General features: G+C 39.6%; 3 protein-coding genes across 3 annotated transcripts in view; 2 read left to right on the top strand and 1 right to left on the bottom strand.

The window, feature by feature from the left end:
• MGAT4A (alpha-1,3-mannosyl-glycoprotein 4-beta-N-acetylglucosaminyltransferase A) overlaps positions 1-11054 on the top strand; it is a 75627-nt gene extending 64573 nt beyond the window's left edge. The window contains exons 12-15 of the mRNA XM_080612216.1: positions 4536-4614; positions 8181-8247; positions 9695-9807; positions 9974-11054. Of these exons, the coding sequence (XP_080468342.1) occupies positions 4536-4614; positions 8181-8247; positions 9695-9807; positions 9974-10000 (286 nt within the window). The 3' untranslated portion in view covers positions 10001-11054. The remainder of the gene's footprint in view (positions 1-4535; positions 4615-8180; positions 8248-9694; positions 9808-9973) is intronic.
• A 9-nt stretch (positions 11055-11063) lies between these two features.
• On the bottom strand, positions 11064-20520 carry UNC50 (unc-50 inner nuclear membrane RNA binding protein). Its single transcript, XM_080612217.1, has 6 exons — positions 20430-20520; positions 19601-19884; positions 18587-18707; positions 16615-16754; positions 16437-16538; positions 11064-15899 (listed from the first exon to the last, which is right to left on the bottom strand). The coding sequence occupies exons 2-6, from the start codon at positions 19878-19880 to the stop codon at positions 15763-15765; spliced, it is 780 nt and encodes a 259-aa protein (XP_080468343.1). The 5' UTR covers positions 19881-19884; positions 20430-20520; the 3' UTR covers positions 11064-15762.
• A 46-nt stretch (positions 20521-20566) lies between these two features.
• On the top strand, positions 20567-22893 carry COA5 (cytochrome c oxidase assembly factor 5). Its single transcript, XM_080612218.1, has 3 exons — positions 20567-20773; positions 21066-21149; positions 22189-22893. Exons 1-3 carry the CDS (start codon positions 20672-20674, stop codon positions 22228-22230), a joined length of 228 nt encoding a protein of 75 aa, XP_080468344.1. The 5' UTR covers positions 20567-20671; the 3' UTR covers positions 22231-22893.
• The last annotated feature ends 1944 nt before the right edge of the window (positions 22894-24837 follow it).

Below are 24837 nucleotides of genomic sequence, written 5' to 3'. Positions count from 1 at the left end.
AATCGTAAATAGATTCTTAGAGTATTTGTGCAGCATTGAGAGAGAAGTCTTTCGTTTCCTTCAAAGCAAAACCAAAATACATTGACCGTGGATGTGAATTGTGCTTTTTAAAGAATTTTTGTATGTTACTTCCTTTCAGAAAGCTGACGATCTACCGATAAAGTTATTGTTTTCTCTTCTAAACAAAATAGAAAAAGCATAGCATCACACTTTCTATATATATAAAAAATCGTTAGCACTCTGATTTATTTCAATAAAATATAAAAGACAGCAAGACAGTTTTTTTTTTTTTTTTTTTAAATGCCTAAAAGAAAACAAAATAGTGAATAAAAAGAATAACAGCTTTCTGGGCCACATATGCTTTGATGTGAGGGAAAGGAGAGATGCATTCCCTTCATAAGTGAAATAGGAGGAAGGTAAAGAGGCATGTGTAGTGGGATTTTGGTTTTGGTTGTTTTGAGGGTTTTTTTTGCAAGTATAGGTTTGGGAAAATTTAGCTATTAGGAAAAGAATATTAAAGTTAACAGTGAAAATTAGTAATATTTGTATTATTTTATACAAATACTTGGGGGGATGTTACAAAAGATGAGAGTCTTTCTATGTGCTTTCAGCTGGGGGAGTTTTGAATCTGAGTGTAAGCTCTTAAAGTACTGTAATAGTTTACTGCATTGGCAAACTAATGATATCTTTCATCAGCGTATTAATGATAATCATGCCTTTGCCCTCCCTTCCTTTGGTGTGTTAGGGTGAGTATTTGTTTCAGCTTAGTGTTTGTTGTTGGTTTTTACCCTCCAACTGGCTTGATTTTATAGGTGTATAGTTTCATAGAAAGAAGTCAAACCCTCAACTTGGATAAATACTCAAGTGACTGAATATGAAAATGTGCAGCTTTGCTCCATTTTAGTTGAGTTTTTTGTTGCTTGTTTTTTTGATTGGTTTTGGTTTTTTTTTTTTTACTAAACCTTCAGAGCTCTTGAAATTTTGTGGGGTTGTTTGGGGTTTTTTTGTGCCACGTGAGGTGTTCTTATCTAGCATTCTCTATTAATCTCATACTACATTGAAGTCATGAGCAACATGTGTGTAAGTAACTTTCAGTAACTTCTGGCAGACAGGAGGTTGTCTCTGTTCTTGAATACCTACAGTAGCTAGTTATTATCTTTGACCTGTACCTCTTGAAAAGGACACTGCCAGAGGAAAAGGTTCCCTAAGGCTCAGATACGTCAGTATTTCATCTACCAGTCATAATTTAGAGTTACGTTTCTCTGATGACTTCCATTGAGAATGTCCAAATGTGTCCATGTTTCTATTTTGTAATTAAAAAAAGCTGTGTACTAATATTCCATAAGGTAGTAATTTTTTTTAACTTTGGGTGAATTTGTGTTTGTTCAAGATTACTATATGTAGAGGTCTATGGCCTTCAGAATTTTAATTTGAAAGAATGGTGCAGAAGGTGTTATGGGTAAGCAGCAGACAGTCAAGGATATCTTAATGCCTCCATTCTAAGGAAAATGCCAGTTAAGTGGAAAGAAAAAAACCCCATATTTTTACTGTTTACATGGACTGTCATGTGTGAATCCTGGGACAGATGTCAGAATAATTTAGCAGATAAAAGCACAGCTGCTTCTGAGTCTTTCAGTATCTGTATTGATAAATACCTGTCATAGTCTGAAAACCTTGAAAGCTTGTGATCTATCAGTATGTCAGGAAAGCAAATTTTACAAAAGAATAGCTAATGACACGTACTGTAGGAGCTGTAGAATTATCTGTTTGTAAGTTAAATTTTATGTCAAATGAAATTTTCTAACTTGTAGATGTTATTTCTAAGCAAAAGACTCATCGTAGATGTGAATTGACTGAGTATGTGTATTCATACTTCTGTTGTTAATCTGTTTAACCTTTTATGTCTAAGTAGGTGCTCTCAGTCAAGGGTTCAAGCAAGGTTCAGATAAAAAAATATCCCTTCCTTTTGAAACATAATTTTAAATAAGATATGACACATACATGTGTCATATACATGTGTGTGCATATGGGTAGATGGATAGCTATAGAAAACATACTAAAGCAGCAGGTTTGATTAGATGGAAACCTGACAATCAGATTTATGAATTACTTCTGCAAATTCTGCCAACTTTGGAGTGCATTGCCCTAAATGGAGTGATACCTGCTGGGATGAGGAAACCCCACTCCAGTTTCAAAAGCTGATGGCACCGTAGGAGAAATGGTTGCCTATGGTTGCAGGGTCGTTTTTAAAAACAAAAAGACGACTCCCAAAATAAATAACAAACACACATACCAAAAAATCACAAGCAAACAAGAAAAGAATCTACCACCACAACCTGTCTTCCCCAAAAAATCCCACCCAGACATCCCAAAGCCGTAAGTGTTCACTGAGAGCTCAGTGATCGCAGATCACAAGGAGTTTCTTTGTGGCTTTTTAGGTGTGTCTTCTCAGAAATAAGATTTGTGAACTAGTAAGCACTAAGGAAAAGCAGCGTGCCTGTGGTTTGGTTGGAGTGTTTGATGGCAGCACCTTAGGTATGTGTGTTTAATCACTTACATTTTTAAATAAGTCTCCTTAGAATTTTCAGTGTTTTCAAGAGAAAAATTCCCAGTAATGATTAGGGTGTCTGACAGACTGAAGATGGCAGGTTACATCTGCTAGGTCAAAGACTGAAGAATATGCTTTTAGCTTCTTGTCAGCTTTGTCAAGAGTTTTGTTTTGCTTATTATTGAAACATCCAGTAAAGGCGTCTTCTGAGAAAGGATCATAAAGTCTTTGGGGTTTTTTTTGGATATTTAGAAAAAGTCACAAGGTTTTTCTTGGAGGAACTGTGGATGTGTTAGGTGGCTCGTGTACTTTAGAACTGACTAACCTTTCCGTGAAACTACAGTGGTGAAATTAGTTTTCTTGAAGCACGTACAGTGCTGAAGCTGACTGAATCCTGTTTTGTTTTGCAGTTCAGTCTGTGCAGTTCTGCTGAAAGCAGTACAATAGAAATCACTGTGGCTTTCTTATATCACAGTGTGTGGTTTTACTCCTTTTCTGAGTTAATAAAAGAAATGTGTATATGTATTTTTTTAATTACTTCTGTCATTTTGGGATCACAGACATTTCTAATTCAGGGTCAGAGCACGCTGTTTTCCCGTCTTGTAGCTGTGGAGTGCGGATTAATGGCAAGTACGTACCCGGCTTCAATGCATTGGATAAAGACAAACTGGAATTTACATCTCCAATTATGTCTTAATAAACTGCAAATTGAGCTAATGTTTGTAATTTTAATCAAGTGATAATTTCTGAACTCATTTTGACCCTGGCTGGCGATGTATTTAATGTCGAAGATGGTGCTTACTGATAATTTTTCCAAGATCCAATTGAAGAAAGGTTTGAAATGTGTTGATAGATTTTTACATATTCATTTACACGTATTAAAAGTAAAATAGGCTTGTTAAAAGTGACATCTGAGTAGGTGTGATATCTAGGTAGTTTTTGACAGGAATCTGAATAAACTGTGGTCTACTAGGAAAAACGGTAAGTGATGATGTGTTTTTCAAGCGTTGATACCACCTAGTGGTAAAAAAAGTTGTTGCTTGTTTACGTAATATGTATTCACAAGAATATGAAGTTTGTGCTGTATATAAAGGAAGGGAAATTAAACTGTCTTTTGTAACATTATTTATACATGCACATATTGCAAAAGCTGTTTGAGAGTGGGCAGATAGTTTCAATGCTTCACTGCTTGTTATGTATAAGGATGGTTTTGGTACAGTTTTAAACATGTTTACTATGTCCTATTTAAAAAAAAAAAAAAAGGTAGTTTTCATTAAATGAATGAGGGTAATGGGAACTTTGTACAGGTGTATATAAAAAAGTTCTTTTCTGTGTGAATATATGCGCAAAAAGCATATGCTTTTTGTTGTCTAGGTTTGGAGGTTTTTAATAAATAAATCATCTTTGGAGTAGAAGTTTGAGTTCAGGTAGCATTAAGGGTATGAATACGGGCTGGGAATTCCTGGCATAGTCATTAATGAGACTTTGCAGTGAAATAGGTTGGTGAGCTGGTCTTGGGGGAAAGTAGCCTGGCAAAATGTTGACTTGGATGCATTCCCAGAACTCGTTCAGAACGGATCTGCAGAGTTTATCCTATGAGCATAGAGGGGTGTTGTGTGTTGGGGAGTGATGGGGAGAGGCTGAAGGAAGGCAGGGCTCCCACTTCTGGGGGTGGTAGCAGTGCATGCCAGGCAGTAATGACTACAGTGTTGGTCACTTCATATGCTGACGTCTGTCAGGATCAGATTATGGAAACTCCCTTTCTAAGTAGAATATTGCCCAACTAATCTTTAAAAGTGCAGAACTTCAGTTATGGTACTATATGAAACCATCTTTCATTTCTTATTGCCAGCTGTTGTAGGTGCAATATAAAAGTTATGTTTGGCATTGTAACATCTGTAATGTTACTATTAACATTTAAGACAGTAACTTAGCTAATTCTGACTGATGTATGTAGAGTGCTTTATCTTTCCCTTTTCATTTGCAGGTACTTGTTTCACAGTGGCAATCCAGAGCACCCAGGAGACATACTTCTGAACACTACTGTGGAAGTTTTGCCTTTTCAGGTATGAATTTACCGATTTCTCTTCTCCATTGTAAGATAAAAGCAAAACCTCCTAATTTTATTGATGCTTTTAACAGGGTGAGACATAAATACTACTTTTTTTTAACTGTAGGACCTTGATGCTCTGATGCTCTCATATTTTTTTTTAATTGGATCTGTGTACAGAAAACGATTGTAACTGTTCAGATGTTCGGTCAAGGTGAAGTCTGCTACAAGCGCCATTGGTAATTTGGAGATGAGAAAGCTTATTTTCTTAAAATTCTGCTACTATTAAAAAAACCCGTAAACCAACAGCCTCTCCTCTCCTATATATTTTGGAAAACGCAAAAGCTAAGTCACTCTGCTTTTTGACAATAAAAACGCCTTGGATTGAGAATTGCCACACATCCAAACCACACTAGATGTTGCCATAGCTGTACTCTTAAACCAAATGTGTTTCTGTCTCTTGATAACTGATTATTAATTTTTTTTCCATAACTCACTCTGAGTTTTTGCTTGGGAGGGAACTACACTATCTAAGGTATATTCTTGATGGTATGGGTTCTTTTTCTTCAACTAGCTATTGTAGCTAACCATGTATATCACAAAACTTTGTGAGAGAAATAAGGTATTATTTCAGTCAAGTTTTATTTTATTTACTGTTAAAATAGCAAAGTAATTCTCTCTTCTCCTATACACCTTGTGTAGGTGTCTTGCCTTAAATAACCATATAGAATCATAGAATCATAGAATAGTTAGGGTTGGAAAGGACCTTAAGATCGTCTTAGTTCCAACCCCCCTGCCATGGGCAGGGACACCTCACACTAAACCATGCCACCCAAGGCCTCATCCAACCTGGCCTTGAACACCACCAAGGATGGAGCATTCACAACCTCCCTGGGCAACCCATTCCAGTGCCTCACCACCCTCTCAGTAAAGAATTTCTTCCTTATATCCAATCTAAACTTCCCCTGTTTAAGTTTGAACCCATTACCCCTTGTCCTGTCACTACAGTCCCTGATGAATAGTCCATCCCCAGCATCCTTGTAGGCCCCCTTCAGATACTGGAAGGCTGCTATGAGGTCTCCACGCAGCCTTCTCTTCCCCAGGCTGAACAGCCCCAACTTTCTCAGCCTGTCTCCATACAGGAGGTGCTCCAGTCCCCTGATCATCCTCATGGCCCTCCTCTGGACTTGTTCCAACAGTTCCATGTCCTTTTCATGTTGAGGACACCAGAACTGCTCACAACGCTCCAAATGAGGTCACACAAGAACAGAGTAGAGGGGCAGGATCACCTCCTTCGACCTGCTGGTCACGCTCCTTTTGATGCAGCCCAGGATACGGTTGGCTTTCTGGGCTGCGAGCGCACACTGAAGCCGGCTCATGTTCATTTTCTCATCGACCAACACCCCCAAGTCCTTCTCTGCAGGGCTGCTCTGAATCTCTTCTCTGCCCAACCTGTAGCTGTGCCTGGGATTGCTCCGACCCAGGTGTAGGACCTTGCACTTGGCATGGTTAAACTCCATAAGGTTGGCATCAGCCCACCTCACAAGCGTGTCGAGGTCCCTCTGGATGGCATCCCTTCCCTCCGGCGTATCAACCGAACCACACAGCTTGGTGTCATTGGCAAACTTGCTGAGGGCACACTCAATCCCACTGTCCATGTCACCAACAAAGATGTTGAACAAGACCAGTCCCAACACCGATCCCTGAGGGACACCACTCGTTACTGGTCTCCAGTTGGACATCGAGCCATTGACCACAACTCTTTGCATGCGGCCATCCAGCCAGTTCTTTATCCACCAAGTGGTCCATCTACCAAACTGATGTCTCTCCAATTTAGAGACAAGGATGTCGTGTGGGACAGTGTTGAACGCTTTGCACAAGTCCTGGTAGATGATGTCAACTGCTCTGCCCCTGTCCATCAGTTTCATAGCCCCATCATAGAAGGCCACCAGATTGGTCAGGCAGGATTTCCCCTTAGTGAAGCCATGCTGGCTGTCACCAACCACCTCCTTGTTTTTCATGTGCCTTAGCATGCCTTCCAGGAGAATCTGCTCCAAGATTTTGCCAGGCACAGAGGTGAGACTGAAAAGTATGCTGAAAAGTAAATGAACATTGAAGAGTTCACTTCTTCAGCCTTACAGTCTGCATTCCTTAAGAGTATGCAAAAATAGGAAATTCCAACCACCCCACCCCTAAAAAGAAATTTGTCTGTTTGATTCTAATTATACAACATGATATGTGGGATGTTATATTGTTGGATATTATATAGTAAGATTTATAGGGTTTATTTCTCAAGACTTTTGGAAATATATTCAACCACAAAGCCAGCAGCAGCTCTCACTTCATGTGAGCCCAAAATACCACAAGAATGCACACGATCATGAGAAAAAATGTGCATCAAGCATCTCTTTTTTTGGTGATACTCAACTGTGAAATGTTTCTCAAACCAGAGCATCCCTCAAGAATGGAATGCTATTGAGCTTCTGTTGCTATTGACACAATTTGTGGGGAAGTAAACAGGAAATTCTGCATCTGGCCCCTTCCTAAGCCATTGGTGTCAGCAGATAATGTCACCAATATGGGGACAGTGGCTGCAGCATGATAGGTACCCTCCTGAGAGACCTATTTCTCCACCATAGACTTCAGAAGAGCTGGAAGCCTGTTCAGGTACTTCAGCCCTAATCCTCCATAAGCAGAATTCAGAAAAACAAAAAACAACCCTTAGAAACCAGACTGTCCCCAGCCTGGATTTGTCTGGGACTCAAGCAAAACCCTCAAAACCCTCCAAAAACCCAACAAAACCCAAATTCCAAACCCAAACCAACCAATCAAAAAATCCACAAAACCACAACTCCTCCCAACTTCCTCCTGAAACTGAAAAACCCCATCGCTTTTTCAGCAGCCTCCCTTAAAATAAAATAAAAGCTGATGGATTTAATCTCCTGTTTTGTCAAGCATTTTTAATTGCTTCATAGCAAATTCTTATTGTGGGTCTTTTAGTATGGGATCATGTGATTCTGGTTGTAATTTTCCAGCTGTTCTTGAAGCTCTGGTCTCCAATTTAATTTTTCTGTGCTTATTAAAGAAATTTATTGATAGCCATCCATTTTTAGGGAGGCAGCAATAATTGCAATGCTTCCCTTCCTAGGCTGATGGCTTTTCATATCACCCAAATTCTTACATGAAAAAAGTAAGCTGTAGGTTTCATTTGTTCTCAGAGAAATCTCTGGTTCAACCGTAAGAAAAGGCAGCAAGATCCTGCCTTTGCTTTTCTTATGCTGTGTCTGCCAGTATCTGCTATGTATTCCGCTTAAGTGGCAGTTGCCATGCAAGTTACGTGGGGCGCTTAAAGTACTTCTTTTTTCCACTTTGAAGCCAAGTACCACTCAGTCCTGAAACACTGCTGCTTTTTCTTTCTTCGTGTTGGCTTGTCTAAGGCTATAAATAATTATCCTAGGTTGGTTCATAATTATTTAGAAAAGATGGATGCTGAATATATAACAAGAATGCACACACATTTGTCTTTCCCTGGTAAAGTCCTATGTCAGAATAAATGATCTTATTTATGCTTTTTTGTTCTAGAATGAAGAACTGGTATTAAGCAAAGAAACCAAAGACAGACGTTTGGAGGATGGCTACTTTAGGATAGGTACGTCCCAGTGGAAAAAAATCTGTGTTGTTACTACTGCAACTGTTAAGACATTTTCATTAAGACCAAACCAAACCTAAAACTGAGGTTTGATAGTTTGGTTTTGGGTCCATGACTTGTAGGCTTTACTTAATATTGTTTCCAATATTTCTTTTTTGAGACTGATGTGCTAAACAAAGATATAGTTTGACCCTGAGTTGTAGTGCAGCTGCATCTAACTTCTCTGGCAGGGTCAATCACCAAGATTATTGTAGAGGCATTTCCAGGCCGTGTAAGATCACCTCTGCTATCCTGTGATGGCACAAGTGCCTCCATGTGAGTTGTGTGCTTGGCCTGGGTTTGAACACATGCTACAGCTGTCTTGCCATGGGATGAGATGGGCATATCCAAGGCCAAGTGGCTACTGGGGACAGTGCCAGGATGCCTGTTGTAAAAGACAAGAAATTTTACTCGTGGATTGTATTTAATTGCTGGACATAGGTTGGGTATCCCTGTTACAGTGAGAGCAAGTTTTTCATCTTAGTGAATAGCAGTTGTTCTGTCTACGTTTAAGTGTAAAGTCTAAGTGGGCTTTTAAATGGGATGCTTATTCCTCCTAATATAATTGAAGATCCTCTAAATAGGAGTACATCAAGCAGAGCATAAATAATATTCCTTGTCCTTAAAACACTTAAGCCTTCCTGAAAACACATAAGTCAGAGGCTTCATGTTTAGCTCCATGAAATTATATTAAAATCTGTGCCAAAATCTTTTTGGGTGCTTCTGCTCTTAGACGTTTCCAAGGTTTTTTATTATATGTAATCCTGTTTGGATCAGTGTGCTCTGATTATGTGCCCCATCTTAGAATCATAGAATTGTTTGGGTTGGAAGGGACCTTCAAAGGTCATCTAATCTAACTCCCCTGCAATGAGCAGGAGCATCTTCAACTAGGTCAGGTTGTCCAGAACCACATCCAGCCTGGCCTTGAATGTCTCTATGGTTGGCGTACCTACCACCACCTGCGCAACCTGCTCCAGTGTTTTACCACCCTTGAATCTCCCCTCTTTTGGTTTAAAACCATCACCCCTCATCCTATCACAACAGGCGCTGCTAAAATATCTCTCCTCCTCTTTCTTACAAGCCCCTTTTAGGTACTGAAAGGCCTCAATAAGGTATCCCCAGAGCCTTTCCTTCCTCAGTGTGAACAACCCCAACTCTCTCAGCCTTTCCTCATATGAGAGGTGTTCCAGCCCTCTGATCATTTTTGTGGCCTATCTTGTTTGATGCTGCAAAGCTGAATCTGATATCAGAATTGTTTTGAGAATGATACCAGTCAACCCCACAGCCACCAGCAGCAGGTTTCACCTGTGACTTGTGATATTACAGATACATTTTTAGGGGCACAGGTTTCATACTTTAGTTTGTTGGACAGGAGTTAACTGAGGAGATACTTTACCTTCTTTTACAGGGAAATTTGAAAACGGTGTAGCTGAAGGAACAGTTGACCCCAGCCTAAACCCTATTTCATCATTCCGGCTTTCAGTGATACAGAATTCAGCAGTTTGGGTGATTCTGAATGAGGTGAGAGATGGTATAACCTTTTAAAAGGGAAACTGGCAAATGTGAGATTTCTTCATTATGTTTTGAAGCTCAAAATTCTGGCTAACACTGAAGCAATTCTCTCTTATTACCAAGAAATGTAATACCCTGAAACATGACTTTGCTTTTTTCTGATTCTCTATTTCAGATTCATATTAAAAAGATTACAAACTGATCACAGAAATCTGCTTTAGAGGAAAAAGAAAGAATCCTTAAACTTTTCCAATAAAATCTGACATCCTTAACAAGTCACAAATTGAAAATACTGAGCATGCACCTTATTCCAAATTTCTTTCATTTTCACTTGAACTCTACCTCTTGTGAAATCTACTGTAGAAGAGAAGATTGTATTAACCCCATCTTACCTGATCCATCCAGAAACTGATGCGCCACACTGATAATGTTCGTCTGAGGCCTAAGTTGTCCTCCACTTTAATGTGACTTTACCATCCCATGGTTACAGAGCCCTGCTACGCTTAACCTGTACTATTTTGATAGTATAGTACTATAGAGAAGTTGTACATATTGTTACATTCCTTGAAGAAGAAGAAAAAAGATATAATTATTGTTAAATATGTTTTATGAAGGGGGTACTTTCGAAGTTCCATTTATTTTCTATGACAAGAACCCTCTTTTATAGACTGTCAGGGATATATATTAAAAATGTTAGGGATATTTAATTTATTAAAATAATTTGAAAAGTACATATTTTTATGCAGTAAAATTTTAAATTGATATAGTTTTTTTATGAATTCTCTAGTTTAAGTTATCTTTCTACATTTTCCTTTGGAGATGCAAACATAAATTAATACCATATTTCAACTGTACTGCCATGGTTAAAAAAACCCTAGATTAAGTTTCTAAATTATGTAGTTTTGTACACGGAATGTGAATGATGTTCAGAGGCATTAACAGAGTTCCAAAGAGGATTTTTCTTTGGGGCTGTGAATTTCCACTATGTACAGTTTGTAGCCACATGAAACGCATGCTGAAATGTCTTGTTTCGTATTATGTACAAAATCTGCAGTGATTTTAGATTGAATCCATTGCATTTTAGAAGAATTTTTTCAATTCCAAACAGTCCTTTCTAAAGAACTTTGTAGACATTTCCTAGCCTGGACAATTTCATTTTCTGTACTGAAACAAGAAAATCATTCTCCAGCTTTGCTTTGGAATGACAGAGGTTAACTTTGATCAAAAGAATTAATAGGAGTTAGATACATTTGATCTACAGAGGTCTCCTTTTAAAAACTTCTGTTACCTCAGTGTGTATTTTAGATACATTACATACTCATTACAGTGAGTAGTTATGGTTTATTTTCTTCCATTGTTCAAGAATGAGGTTTCAGTTTGACTTGTTTATTGATCAGTGTTGTAATTCCCACTGACTTTTAGTAGGATCTGAACTTGGCCTCAAATTAGTACCCTGCCTTTTTGTTTCAAGGGAAACAACAGTGATGTTAAATGGATCAGGAACTTGGGCAGGAACAGAAAGTGATTTGGATTAGATCCAGAGTGGGAGCAGTACTAATGATGCCACTGCTCTTAAAAAGTCCTTCAGCTTAGGTGCTTATGTGTAAGGACATGGCCATGGCAAAAATTAAGGTATCCGGTTAGAACGGTCAGGAAGAAGAGCAGAAATTGCTCTCTATAAATAGGAACAAAGTGCCTGATTGACACTGGAGGGAGGCATCTACCCTGGCTTAGGGATTCCCTGCTGTGCTGTGAACCAGCCTCCTGGAACTGACATTTTGAAAGCTGGCCCAGGCTTTCCTGTGGAAAAGAAACCCTTCCATTATCCCCAACATTGAATCATTTAGTTTGGAACAGACTTTTAAGGTCTTTGTGGTCAGGTCACAGGTGCACACAACCTGTTGCAGGGTCCCTGGTCTAGAGCAGGGCTCTTGAATTGTTATCTGCAGCATCAAAGTTTGAATAACATATTTGGCCTCTTTTTTATGACATATTTATAAGGAACAGGAGCCTAAATCTGACTTCCTGGCACTGCAAGCCATCACCATTGGGATACAGAGCCAACCTGTCTTTCCTTCTGGCTTGTTGGAAAATTGTGTTGTAGCTTTGACAGTTCAGGATATTCAAGAGCTTAACTACTTCTACAGACCGTAGCCATTTTGTTTTAGCTATGTTGTCTGGGGACACAGGGAAGGCAGGGTTTGTACACAGAGCTAAGACCTTCTGTGTAACTTGAGGAAATGTAGAAAGCTACCAGGCAGGCCTTGCTTACATTTTTGGGTTGCATTGGATGGTGTAAATAAAATGTTACTTGGGAAGCTCGTCTTGCCTGTAAAGATTGTGGGCATAAGCTAAGCACTGGCCTCATAAATAGGGTTTGGTTTTGGATTTAGGCATGTGGATGGATAGGGTCGGAATCCTGTGTGAATTTAACCTGTTGGAATGACACAGCCCTGCTTGTCATACATGATGCCATACCATTAAAGTATTGCCATGTGGTGGCTTTTCATCATGTTATCTAGCAAATGTCTAAGCAAGTATTTAGGCTTTCTTCTCAGCTGTGCTTGTGAATGAATGATGCAAGTAATTCGAATTTATTACAATTTAGATTGCAGAAATATGTTAGACATTGCAGTTCTTAATAGAACTAGTTTTGCTGCCAGTGATTCTCATCTTTTTCCATGAGTTCGAAAGTTTATTGGTACCACTTATTTAAGAAAGCTGTGTGCTTATTCTCCAAGCATTGCTGTTCTTGATGTTTCACACTAGTTGAGGTGAATCATTGCTAATATATTTAAATATATAGAACCCTGACCACAGTGATTGTAGGACTCTGGTTAACAGTATACTTACTTTTCAAAGATGTTGAGATGAAACTTGTCAAAGGCAACAAATTAACTAGTGCTTGGCAAAATATGTGGGTTTTTCTCTAAAGATTGTTGCATTTTTATTACATCCTACTAGCAGAAGTTGGAAATACTCCAGGCTGCTCTAACACTTTAAATGTTCATGAGCTTATATGTTCTCTAAATAAATGTGCCATGTTAATATAAATTATGTTTTGTAAATTCAGACCTGGTGTAATCAGACAGTTCTGCAAATTTCCTTGGAGATTTTGTTGAGAAATAGAGAAAGGGAAAACTTTTTCTATCTGCTTATTTCTGCAGACAGCTGCTTTGGGCTTTCTGCCTTTCAAATTCCAATCCTTAAGTCTGGGTTAAGTGGTGCAAGTCTTCCTGGAGTTACAGTGAAATGGGAATGCTTTGGCTCAGCAGTCATCAGCTTGGGCACTGTTTATGGTGGGTGTGCTCCAGAGGGTGTTTCTTACACGTCTCAGTCGTAACTTACAGTATTACCACAACAGTTCCTCAGCATCTTAAACCCATTTCCTGATATTTGGGGAGGTTTTTTCCTACCTGTATTTAATTTCAAGTTATTTATGTTGTGGCCTTAGAGATACCCTCTAGGCCACTAAATCTTACAGTAATCAAGTCATGGAAAGTGTTTCAGGATAAACTGCATTATCCTATGATCCTATGTTCCTGTCAGTTCCTTCTGATGCTGTTAAAGCTTCAGAAAAGGGAACTTTGTGAAGCAAAAAGCGTTACCAGAAACCTTCATTATCTGAGCAAATTATTCGTAACTTCTTATACTGGATGCCAAACAGGCTGGCTGGTATGAGTGCTGGCTTTTCCAAGCTGAGGAGGGTTGCTCTGGAGCAAGGAGATATAAAAGACTTAGTATGACCTTGCTTTGCTTATTCAGTGGGTAGTCCTTCAGAAAGCTTTGTAAATTATGTGACCAGGATGTGATCCCAAAGTAACACTTTTTCAATTAAGGAGTGTTTCTAAAGCACTGTATAAGCTTTGTACTTTTGCAGGCATCTCAACCATGCATTCATACCTGTAGAAAATATAGATACATCCGGTTTTTCTTAACTGAAAGGTGTCTTAGAAAAATTCCAACAGACAAACATATGATTCATGGACCAATGAAAGACTGGCTTCTTCTGTTGTATTGCTGCTTGTACAAACAGTTAAAAATGGTTTCAGAAGCAGTTTTTAAGTACCTTGGGTCAGTTTAGAGCAAAGCCATTTATACTTTGCCCATGTAATACACAATTCCTTGAATGGGCTGGAGTATGATTAGGTCTTTGGCAAAACTGAACAACTGTGTAACATCTTTCCTTCATGTGTTTTTTTTTTTTTCCTTAAGTGTATTATCATTTCAGCAGCCTCTGGTTTTTGTTGGAAATATTTGCTCCAGATGAAGTATTGTAGTAATTTGTAGTTTGCTTCCGACTTGGACAATACTATTTTAGTTTTTTGGTGGGGAGAACAAACCTTGGCCCCTGACAAAAATTAACCGTAGGTTCTACATTTGTTCTTAGTAGGAACTATGTATTCTGAAAAAGCTAAAGCGAGTAACTATAGTAGAAAGGGGAAAAAGCCCTTGTGTTTTTAAATCATCTTTGCAATCACCAGCGTAATGCTGAAAGGCTATTAAATTACAACTGGTGTTTTCAGGCTAGCGTTGATTGCTGATGTAAGAAATTGGTCTTTGAGTGTCACTTTTCTGAACTTAGTGGCCTCTTAAGGGTTTTGCTGATTTCTGCTGTAAACAGTGAGCTGCTGGAACTTTTGAAGTAGCTTAATTTTGAGAACAATGACAAACTTGGATATCCCTAATTGGAAGGTACACAAGCCGCAAGTCCTTCATTGATTTCACTGATATTGCACCATGGGGCACTATGTATGAAGTATTTTCACTGCTGAAGTGAATTGGGTGATCACTGGTGCTGGATTCCTGTTAGGGAAAAGGTGTACAGTTGGGCTGCAGCTGCCTGCAAGCCAGGAGCTTGTGCCAGTAGCAGGTCTTAACTGGAGTCCTTTGCCTTCCATGGATCAGTGCTTTCCTTGTTAAAAGGGGAATGTTGCTCAGCATCTGCTGAGAGGGAAACATGATTCTCTTCAAGCCTTAACAGTGGCTGAAACACACAGTACTGTAAGATGCACTGCCAGCATATTTGGTATTTTAAGATAAATACAGTCTTTTCTTTAGACATCAAATTCTAGTATTGAAATACTATGTCTTACTGTAACCAGTTTATTCTTGTGTTGTTCTGGAATCTGAATCCTAGTGCTCATGTTTCATACTGAACACTACTTTGGAAAGTTGTCATCTCCCATTTCCAGAAGGTAGCATTTGAGATGGTCAGTTTATACCCCTGGCCTTGTGGCCTTTGCAGCTGCAGGCATTGCCATGAGCCCACCCTTGTAGCCAAATGAAACTTGTACTTTCCTTCTGTGTTCATTGACCTGCCACGTGTAAGGATGGTTGTTAGAATAGAGATTGGTTTAAAAACTTGCTGCTATATTTGGAAACCCGATATGGGTCATGTTAATTGTGCCTTTCATCACTGTTTCTTCTGTGTGCCAGAGTTGTCCATATATATTTGAAGTAGTCATAAAAATATACCTGTTCTCCAGTTCTTTCATGAAAGGAGGGGACAGTTTCGTATCTAGAGACAGCTGTTGCTTTACCATTGCAATGCTACAGAGATCCATACGTTCAGCCAATTCAAGGCAAGGTATTCCAATATTATTCTTCAATAAAACTGCTTTTTGGTGTCACTTAAAACCCTCATAATGTAGAGCTTATGCCAGTATGTGCAAAATAGCTGCAGTAAGAGTTATGCTAAATAGACTTGTTGCAGTTAAATTTAGGCTACAGAGATGTACAAGTAATGTTGTTTTAGGAATGTACTGCAAAAGTATTTGAACAAAATTGCTAACATGTTTACTGTTGTAAATATTTTAATAAAAAAAAGGACACTTCAAACTTTTTTACACAATTATCTACAATAAAGAGAAATTTACAACAATTTACAAAATGCTCTTTTCTTTACTGTTGAGACAGCTAAGATAAAACCAAAATAAACACTAGATACGTGAAGTCCTGGTTTTATTTCACTCTGTACTTATAGAAAGAACAAAGCATTTTGGTGAAGTTCCATCCACATGCCAAGGAGATCAAGTAGAGCATGATGAGAAGGGCGAACGGATACAAAAGAATAGCTGTGTTCTTCAAAAAGGGCAATGCTGAAACAGAAACCAAACCAAAGCAAATATGAAGCAGTGCCCTTTCCAGGAAAGTGCTTCACATAGAATGGCTGTGGGGGAAGACAGCAAGAAAAAAAACAGTGCCACTCTGCCTGACTTCTGCTGTCATTTCTGCCCTACTAGTCCTACCACCATCGCAGATCAGAGAGGACTTGAGGTAACTGGGAGAGGTAACACCCTTGGAAATGTTTTGTCTTAAACTCACTACAGAATTTTTATCCAATGCAAATGTTTTAATTTGGATTTACACAGGAACCAGAAAAACAAGGTTTACAAGCCCTGTGGTGCTACAGGGCTAATACAGGGCAGGAAGCTAGTATGGCAAAGAATATAATTTTTCGGTTAAGATATCCACACAGCTGGACAGGGACTGGTAAATTTCTATCAGACTTCTTTCACTATGAAGACAGAATTACTTCAACACTCAGCTGAATCTCTTGTATTAATTTACAAATTAATATGCTGAAATCATGCTCTTGTTTTTAGTCAAATAGAAAAGAGGCTGCCGTTACTCACCACTGTATCCTAGGAATGTCACATAGATGTAGTAGCCAATTGCAATCAGCCATAATGTATTCCCAACAAAATAGCCAATGACAGAATCAGATATGATGACATCTGGAAGAGACAACTGCTCTCAGCTATTGTGACATAGCACGATTCTAAAGCAAAGCACCCGAACTATTCTACTTACAGTTGATGAAAAACAACTGGATGAAATGCAAAATGACTAGAAGTGGATAGAAAGCATTCAGATGAACATCAAAGGCATATCCCCACTCCACATCATAGTCTCTGTTTTGCTGCTTCACCAAGTACTTATTAGAAATGAACCTACATGAGAAGACAATTGAGAACGTTGTTAATGTGACTGTAGAGCTGACTGACAAAGCATTGGTTTGAGACAGTAAGACAGGTGTGATCCTAGCTCTACCCTGACAAAGCTTCCACTGTCTGGGAGAAAACACACAAGAATTACGAGGCCAGGCTATTGCCAAAATGGTTTTGTTAAAACTATAATTACATCCCTTGCATTCAAGAGCCAGCTGAGACATTCCTGGGAATACAGAAACAAAGCTTTGTTTTAAGTAGATCAGTGCTACAATTTATCACTGCAGTCACAAGTTCTTTGGGTTGTACACATAGGAGGTGACTTCAGAGAAGCGCCTGTACACAATCAGCACACCTCCTGCAGGGATGGCTTAACTCATCTTCACAGAACCAGTGCACTGCAAGCACAGAAAGAGGGCAGGGATAGCACTCTTAACGTGAGCCCATTCTTGTTTTTGAAGACAAGTACTAACAGAATGTGCACTGCCTGGTGCGACAGGCTGAGAAACAAGCCTTAAGACTTTGTTTTCTCCAGCTGAAGTTCTGCTGACATCAGAAAATATATCCCGTTTATAAGAGGAACTAGAAGTCAATCCATGCTCAGAAATAAGAGACCAGAGCTTTTGTGGTAGCTTCCTCTGAGGTACTTTCTACACCAAGGGCAGGGTCAGAAGGAGGCAGAGCCTGGGTGCAAGGTGGAGAGAGATAAGAAGGGGTTCAGACTCACTAGGAACGGGGGGAGTTTTTGAAAAGAATATGATCCTGCACTGGAAGAAGAGACTTGAACCTAACTGGAGCCAGGTGATGGGTAGTGAGGCCTGCAGGAAGCTGACTAAGGGACAGAGGAAAACTAGCAGATGCTGAATGTCTTTCTGGCTCAGGAGACTGTGTCCAGAGTCACAAATCACTGGAGGATACAGTGAAGAATTACTCTGTGTTCTTCCCCAAGCAATTTATGGGTTCCTGGGCCAGACAGCAGAGAAGGTCAGAGGGACCTTTCATCTGTCAGGTACAGTTCCGGTATGTGCTTCATCCCGAATTTTGCAGTTACAAATGGGAGTTCCTATTGTTTGAATCTCCCTTTTCTGATTGGTATTGGTTTAAGATGTCAGCTCTGTTCCTAAGAACTCAACTTTAAGTGCTCTTACTTCCTTATGTTCTTGGTAAAATGAAAACATTTTCTTTGTTCCCCTCCCCTTGCCACAGCACAGAAACAGTGACTTCCCACTGTTTCATGGCTCCCTTGCAGGTGTGGGACACATCTATGATGTGCTGAGGCCCGCGTTATAAACTTACTCGCTACTGCTCTCTGCTTCTTTAAGTCTCTGGACATTACAGGCTAAAACTGGCAGCGACCAGCAAACATGCACAAAATAGAACCAACATTGCTTATAGTAGAAATAGCTAAAGTCTTCAGCAATAAGCATGAGCCAATTGTATATTGCCCTACTTAAATATAGTCATCCTCGGGCTTACATTACCTAAGCTGTTCAACCAAAATAAGAAATGAACTAATATTGGTTTTGATCACCACAGTCTTGATTTGGCATTACTGCTGAAGATTAACCAGCACAAGAAGAAAAAAACAAGTTGAAATGTTCATCATAATACAAACTTTCTGAGCATCCACCTTTTGCAGGAAAAAATAGGAAAGAAAAACATGCATCCTTTTTTAAAGCAACATTTTGAAATAATTACCATGACAGCACAAACCAATCTATAGTCAACACATACTTCATAATGTTGCCCCAAAGAACCAAGTGTCATGCAAACAGCAGAGGAAGATCCTTATCTGATCAGCAATACTGAACTAGGTTTCAGCCCTCACTACTTACCACATCAGAGTTGCAATCAGGAGGCCAACACCTACACAATCGATGAACACAACCCAAAGTAGCAGCTTTATTGTTTCAAAAAACCCCATGTCCAGCACAAATCCAAATCCTACAGTAGACACTGAAAGGAGAACGAGGTTATTTAAATCAGCTGTGGAAAAGAAAGCATGAGATCTTACACCACTATGTCTTTTTGAGTACACTGTTACAAAACGTCCAGTTTCATTCTTATTTTTCTCTCCGAGATTTTCAGTCCCACAACTAATATTTTCCCCACCCAAAACTAAGCATAAGGCTATTTATTCATAATATAACCCCTTTCACGAATTACAGAACACTCATCTGTACTTGGGCTTAACAAAGTAACAGCAAATTCTGTTGCTCCACCCAAACTCCTTTTAAAAAAGGCCACACAGAACTACAACATAATGTACTTCTGTTTATAAAGGTTCCTTGTTAACCCAAACCATGTGTGTGGAGATACATACTTTTACTTTAGAATTAACAGTTTTGGTATTACTAAAAGCAGCGTGCTATGTAACAGAAGATAAATAGGATAAGACTTATATTTGCAGTCTAAAAACTACACAAGAGGTTTTGTTTATAGCTTAATTCTGCAATATGCAGAACCTCACTAGGGCCTTTACTGCAAAAGCAGCATTTTATCTGTAATGCTCAGATAAACCAAGTGTTCATATTTTTTTAAGCAAAGCATTGCTGTATGGCATGACATATTATTACTGTCTGTGAAGTTACAGGGAATTATATAGCTTGAAATGCAATAGGAAATGAGTTGCAATAGAATAATTCAAGACTACATACTATTAGTTGTCTCCTCCATTTTCTAATTCCCACTTTAACTTCCAAATGGTTTGGTCATTTTCTTCTGTTCAACTTTGATTAAAGGATAATACATATAGATTGGTCCTTTTCTCTGTGTGTTATTAGAAGGGCCACAAATGCATACTCCTAAACTTTCCCTGCCTCTATTTTATGCAATTCCCTTGCACTCACCGCAGAGCCAGATACTGAGAAGTACTAAGAAAGCAGGATCATCTCTTGCCCATTGGTCCTTTGTCTGTTTTCTGTAGTGAAAGTTCCTATAAACCCTCTGTGGTGAAGTAAACAGGTAAAGCATCTGCCAAAGAGCAAACTCGAAGTCCATCTGTCGGAAGTGGAAGAGCCTCCGCAGGTACTTGTAGCGCTTTGCTCCGGCTGTGTGCCTTGCAGCATCTCTGGGGCTCAGCACACCATTGCTCTGGCTCCGGGAACTAACTGAAGTAGTTGGCAGCATTTCGCTGAAGAAGGAATTTCAAAAGATGTATTCGGCTTAGCACGTAATGAGGACTAAAACCACGATCAGGCCATTCAGGCCACGTAAGTTACAAATGCTACGCACAAGTATGAACTGTGACAGTCACATGCGAGCCCGCCATGTCCTGACAGTCCTCTGGCCGACTGCTGGGGAGGGCAGTAAGCGGGAAAGGTGGAGCAGGCACCTCTGCTTCAGTACCGCCTGCCAGGCAGCCCCAACTCTGGGGCCCCATCGCAAAAGCGAGTCAAGGCCGACAAGGCTCTACAGCAGGCGAAAGGCAGGAGCGCGCAGCCGGAGGCAGGGGAACGATTACCGGTCTCTCCGCCCGCTGTTCAACCCACACAAGCCCAGCATCGCCCGAAGCGACATCCGTGATCGCCTCACAAGCAACAGCCGCCACCCTCTCAGCGGGACCCGCATCTCAGCGCCGGGTGGGAAGCACCGACACTCCTCATTCCCCGCCAGCAGCGAGGCTCACACCACCGCGCCGCTCGTCCCTTAGCGACCGGTAAGCGGATGGGACCTCACCTGCTGCCGCGGCGCGACTCTCGCTTCGCTCGGTGTTGGTGGTGGTGCCGCCGCCTCCCGAGCCCACAGCCTTCCGGTAACGTCGGTGACGCAAGCGCTCCGGTTTGCTTCCTGGATCCACCCCGCCTCTTCCTCTCTACCGCCGGAAGCGGCGATAGGGCTGAGGGCGCCCGGGATGGCGGCCTGTGCAGGTAGTGGTGTCTGAGTAGGTCTTAGCGAAGTGTAGGGCCGGTCTTTCCACCATGCCTAAGTACTATGAGGATAAAGAGGAGGACGGACAGGCCTGCGGGGGAGTGAGGGAGGACCTGCGGCAGTGTCTGCTAGAGAGCCCCTGCGTCCTGCAGGTGAGCGCTGCTGCCCTCCCGGGATAGGGCTCGCGGCCCTGCTGCTGGTGCTGCAGTCGCCTCCCTGGGCTTAGGGTGCCCCGAGGCCTGCTCAGGGTCCCTCCCCGAGGTCTGTGTCAAGCCGCTTAATTCGTGTTTTAAGAAGGTTAAGAAATGGGAACTTCAGAAGAAAGCGCGAGTCACCCTACCATGACAAAATCCCGAGTAAACCTCATCTGAAGTAGTTTGATGTCTTACTGAGAAGCTTCGGCGATGCATCTAAGTGTGTAATCCTTTGTTTTTCGTCTCACAGGAAAATAAAAGCCCGAAGCAGTGCTTGAGGGAAGGACACTGTAGAAGTTTGCAAATGACGTTTTTTGCATGCAAAAGATCGATGGTGAGTGTGGTGGTGTGTTTCCTGCTAGCGGCCTGCATGCTTGCCATCCTTTTTCCTGTTTTCTGAAGAAGACCACTCAGATCAGTAAAACTGGTGTCATTAAGCAGAATAAGTCCTGCCTTTGAAGTTTATTCACAATACTTGTGTATCTGTACATCTGAAGAAAAAGTGGAGTATAAAAGAGTTGGAAAAATGCATATTTGAATTGAATTAGGCTTAGAATGTGACAGCTAAATGAGGCATTTTTGCTATTTTTATTAAAGCTTTGGTTTAGGCAATATTAGTAGGTCAGGTAATTGTGAGATAAGACATTGACAAGCTAACTTTTGTTTGAGGTCATTGGAAGAGATCTGTATGGAGAACATTTAAGTGAAGAGGTTGTGCTATTGAAAAAAGGCTTTCACTGATGAAGCTGGCTCTTGCATTCAAATTACACTATTCTTAATTTTCTTAGGGGACTTGAGTTCATAATAAGTAACAGTTTGGGGTTTTTTTAACAGTGAGCCATTAAGTATGATAGTGTGAAGTCAGTTTTAAAAATGTAATTAGGTAAATTTTCCCCTATTTTATCCAGAAACGTCTTGGTTGTGTTTCCACAACATTTCAAAAATGGTTAGGGTGTTGTAAAGGTAGTATCAAAACTTTCTAAGCATAAGTAGTTCAGGGCTCACTTTTGTTTGTAGGCAGTGTGGTGCATAATGAAGAACATGCAGGTGAAATGGTACATAAAATTTTTCTTCCATTCTGTATTTTTATTAAAGTTGCCACAGCTTTTTGTACCCCTCCTATATAAACTGTACTAATACATAAAGTGACAAGTTATTATTATTTCTGTGGATAGGAAAAAAACTGTGTATTTAATGCTTGAAATATCTATTTGATATATATATATGTATATGTTGCAGCAGCAATATATATATCATTACATGATGTGCCTGTATTTCTGTTCTATTGTTACAAAGTGCCAAGATTTCACAAGCACTCTAAAGCATTTATTTTGCAAAATGCATGTTTTTAATATATTGACTTCAATTTTCAGTTGGATACCAGAGCAAGATTCAGAGGAAGGAAAGGATACTGAAGTCCCCATGGAGAGACACAGCTGCGGGAAATCAGGGCTCATGAGCACTTCACACAAAACAGAGACTAAAGGAAGAAGACTGTCTGCTGCATCCTTTTATACAGTAATTTCGTGGAAGGTACCTAATCCTGAGTATTCCAATAGATTGACCTGGATGTGACTTTAAATGTTAAAATGAAGGCAAGTTTAGGACTGCAAGTTCTGGCCAAGATGAGGACTTGTCACGCACTTGCAATAAAATACATAAAATCCAGAGTAAGCTGCAGAAGTTATCATTCTGTTTTGAAGTGGTCTTTTGTGGTTTCACTAATTCTGAACATGTTTACTATTACACGTAACACACCATATGAAACTGGAGTTCACTCAACTGGTATCCCAGAGGGTACCTCAGGATAGAGCTGTTTGAGTTGAATGAGGTTCTGAAATGTATGCAAGCTGTTTCCACCCCAGTAGGTTTGCAACCCAATAAACCTGCACTAACAAGTAGGAGCAGTGATGTTTTTCCAGTCCCATATGTACAAGGATGGCATCTCTTTTCTCTTGCTACAAATCCTTTTAATGTGATAATTGATGTAGATGGTTACTAGCACTGTCTAGTCTTGTTGGGTAACTAGGTTTACATTTGGTCTCTCTAAATTAAAAGATGTCCGATTTATCTTTCAAGTAGTCTGTCTTCTTTATTGTATTGACACAAGTCCAAAAGAACTATAGCATTATCCTAATCAATGACTTGAAAGCTGGATGCTTGGTTGTAGCTAATTGTATATCTTTGGATGGGCGAGGAAGGTGTTCCTCAGGCCAACAGCTGAGGAGACCATGGCAGCTATTACTGTGTTTTAGAAGTGTTTACAGCAGTATTTGAGTTCCTCTTGAGATGACCCTGAATGATCTTTCTGCATTATTTTCCAAGCAATTGTATAAATACTAATCCAAATGAGGGATGATGATCTGGACTTTATTGTGTTTATAGAAGTAGTGTTCCACAAATTTACTTTCTACTTTGTGTAAGCAGTATTCTCATTTTTACTTTGTCACTTCTCTCTGAAATCTTTTGGTTCTTGTTTATGGGTATAAAATACTCAAATTCTCATTCACTTAAATGGTAACTAGTTCCTGCCTAACACTTCTTAATACTTACTCTTCCTTGAGAATTTTAGTGCTTAGTCAAATTTCGTATAGTTTCATAAGTTATAAAACAACTGAAGTGAAAAAGCAAAGAAATTAAGAGGGAACTATTGTTTTGCTTTCCTTTGATTAAGTATGGCTGTGGCAGATCTATCTGAGGTATGACAGTATTCTTCAAGACAGATAACATCTATCAGGTGTTATACATCTCTTGCCCCACCCTGGTAAGAAAGCAGGATTTATGGGGGTAACAAGCATTAAATAGTGCTTAAACCACGACTGTGATCAATACTTACTGGTTCTGTTTAAGAACTTGTTTCTGAAGAATATTTCTTTTTCCTTTCTTCAGTGTGTCTGAAGAAATAAATGGTACTATAGCTCTTACATGTGGAAACTTGAATAACTTCAGGCAAGGTGATCAGAAACAAGATTAGGAAATAGGAGAGGTGAGAGAGTCATAGTAACTTCTTGGCTAAAACTTACAGCCATGTGGCTGATTTACATTTAGTCTGAACAGATGCATGCAGCACTTAACACTTGTAAAATTGATGACTTGAGTGAAAGAGTGTGTGTTGATTATTCTGTCTGTCTTAAGCAACTGCAAAGTGTGTTTATATTCCTTGTATGTGTAGGATTTTATTTTTGCAATCATAAATCAACGCCGATTTTACATTTTCATGTTCTGTTGATGAAGTGAAAGCTAGTTCACTTGTCGAAGTGCTGTAAACATACTTTGTTTTCCCTAGTTACCATATTATCTCTTTACATATACTAAAATGATAAATTGGTGCTGTATAAATACTGTGTATTATAGTTACAGTAGATAAATTGTATATAAATATTGTAAGAGTATTAATTATAGCACTCTAATTTCAAGTTTTTACTCACAAGCCTTCTCCCTTTGGGGAAAAGAAAAAGGGCATTAAAAAAAGGGAGTAAAAATAAATTCAAAGCCTGTTGGCAGTTAGTTAAATGTCAGTTAGGGAGAAGAGTGGGAATGGTAGGTGGGTTTAGTAGTCAAGGACTCTTCCATAGTCTGCCCTGTGAGAGTGGGCTTGATGGTTCAGGTGATCTGTTCCTTTCTTAGCTGTAATCCCTTAAGTCTCACCTAATGGCACTGCAGCAGCTCCTTTTGGAAAAGAGCAGACAACTGGTTAGTTTTAACTAGTTATTTCTGGTGGAAATCAAGTGGTACATTTAAATGCAGTGTTTGCTATTGGACATTCTGTTAATTTAACAGAACATGTGTTTTGATACAATGGAGTCCTAGTGTCGAAATTTCCTAATGGTTCACAAAGCTGTATAAAATTGCATATAATATGCATCAAAATACTGACTTGCTCAAGAGACTGTCATTGAACGATTCAGTATTGTGTAACGTAACATTCTGTCTAAAAATGACTAATTATATAATTGTCTTGGGCTTTTGTGCACTGTCCTACTTGAGAGCTATTAAGTGTTTCTTGTGTGAAAAAGAATCGG

This window comes from Psittacula echo (genome assembly GCF_963264785.1).
Source record: "Psittacula echo genome assembly, chromosome: 3".
Taxonomy (NCBI): domain Eukaryota; kingdom Metazoa; phylum Chordata; class Aves; order Psittaciformes; family Psittacidae; genus Psittacula; species Psittacula echo.
This window is presented reverse-complemented; position numbering and strand designations above follow the sequence as displayed.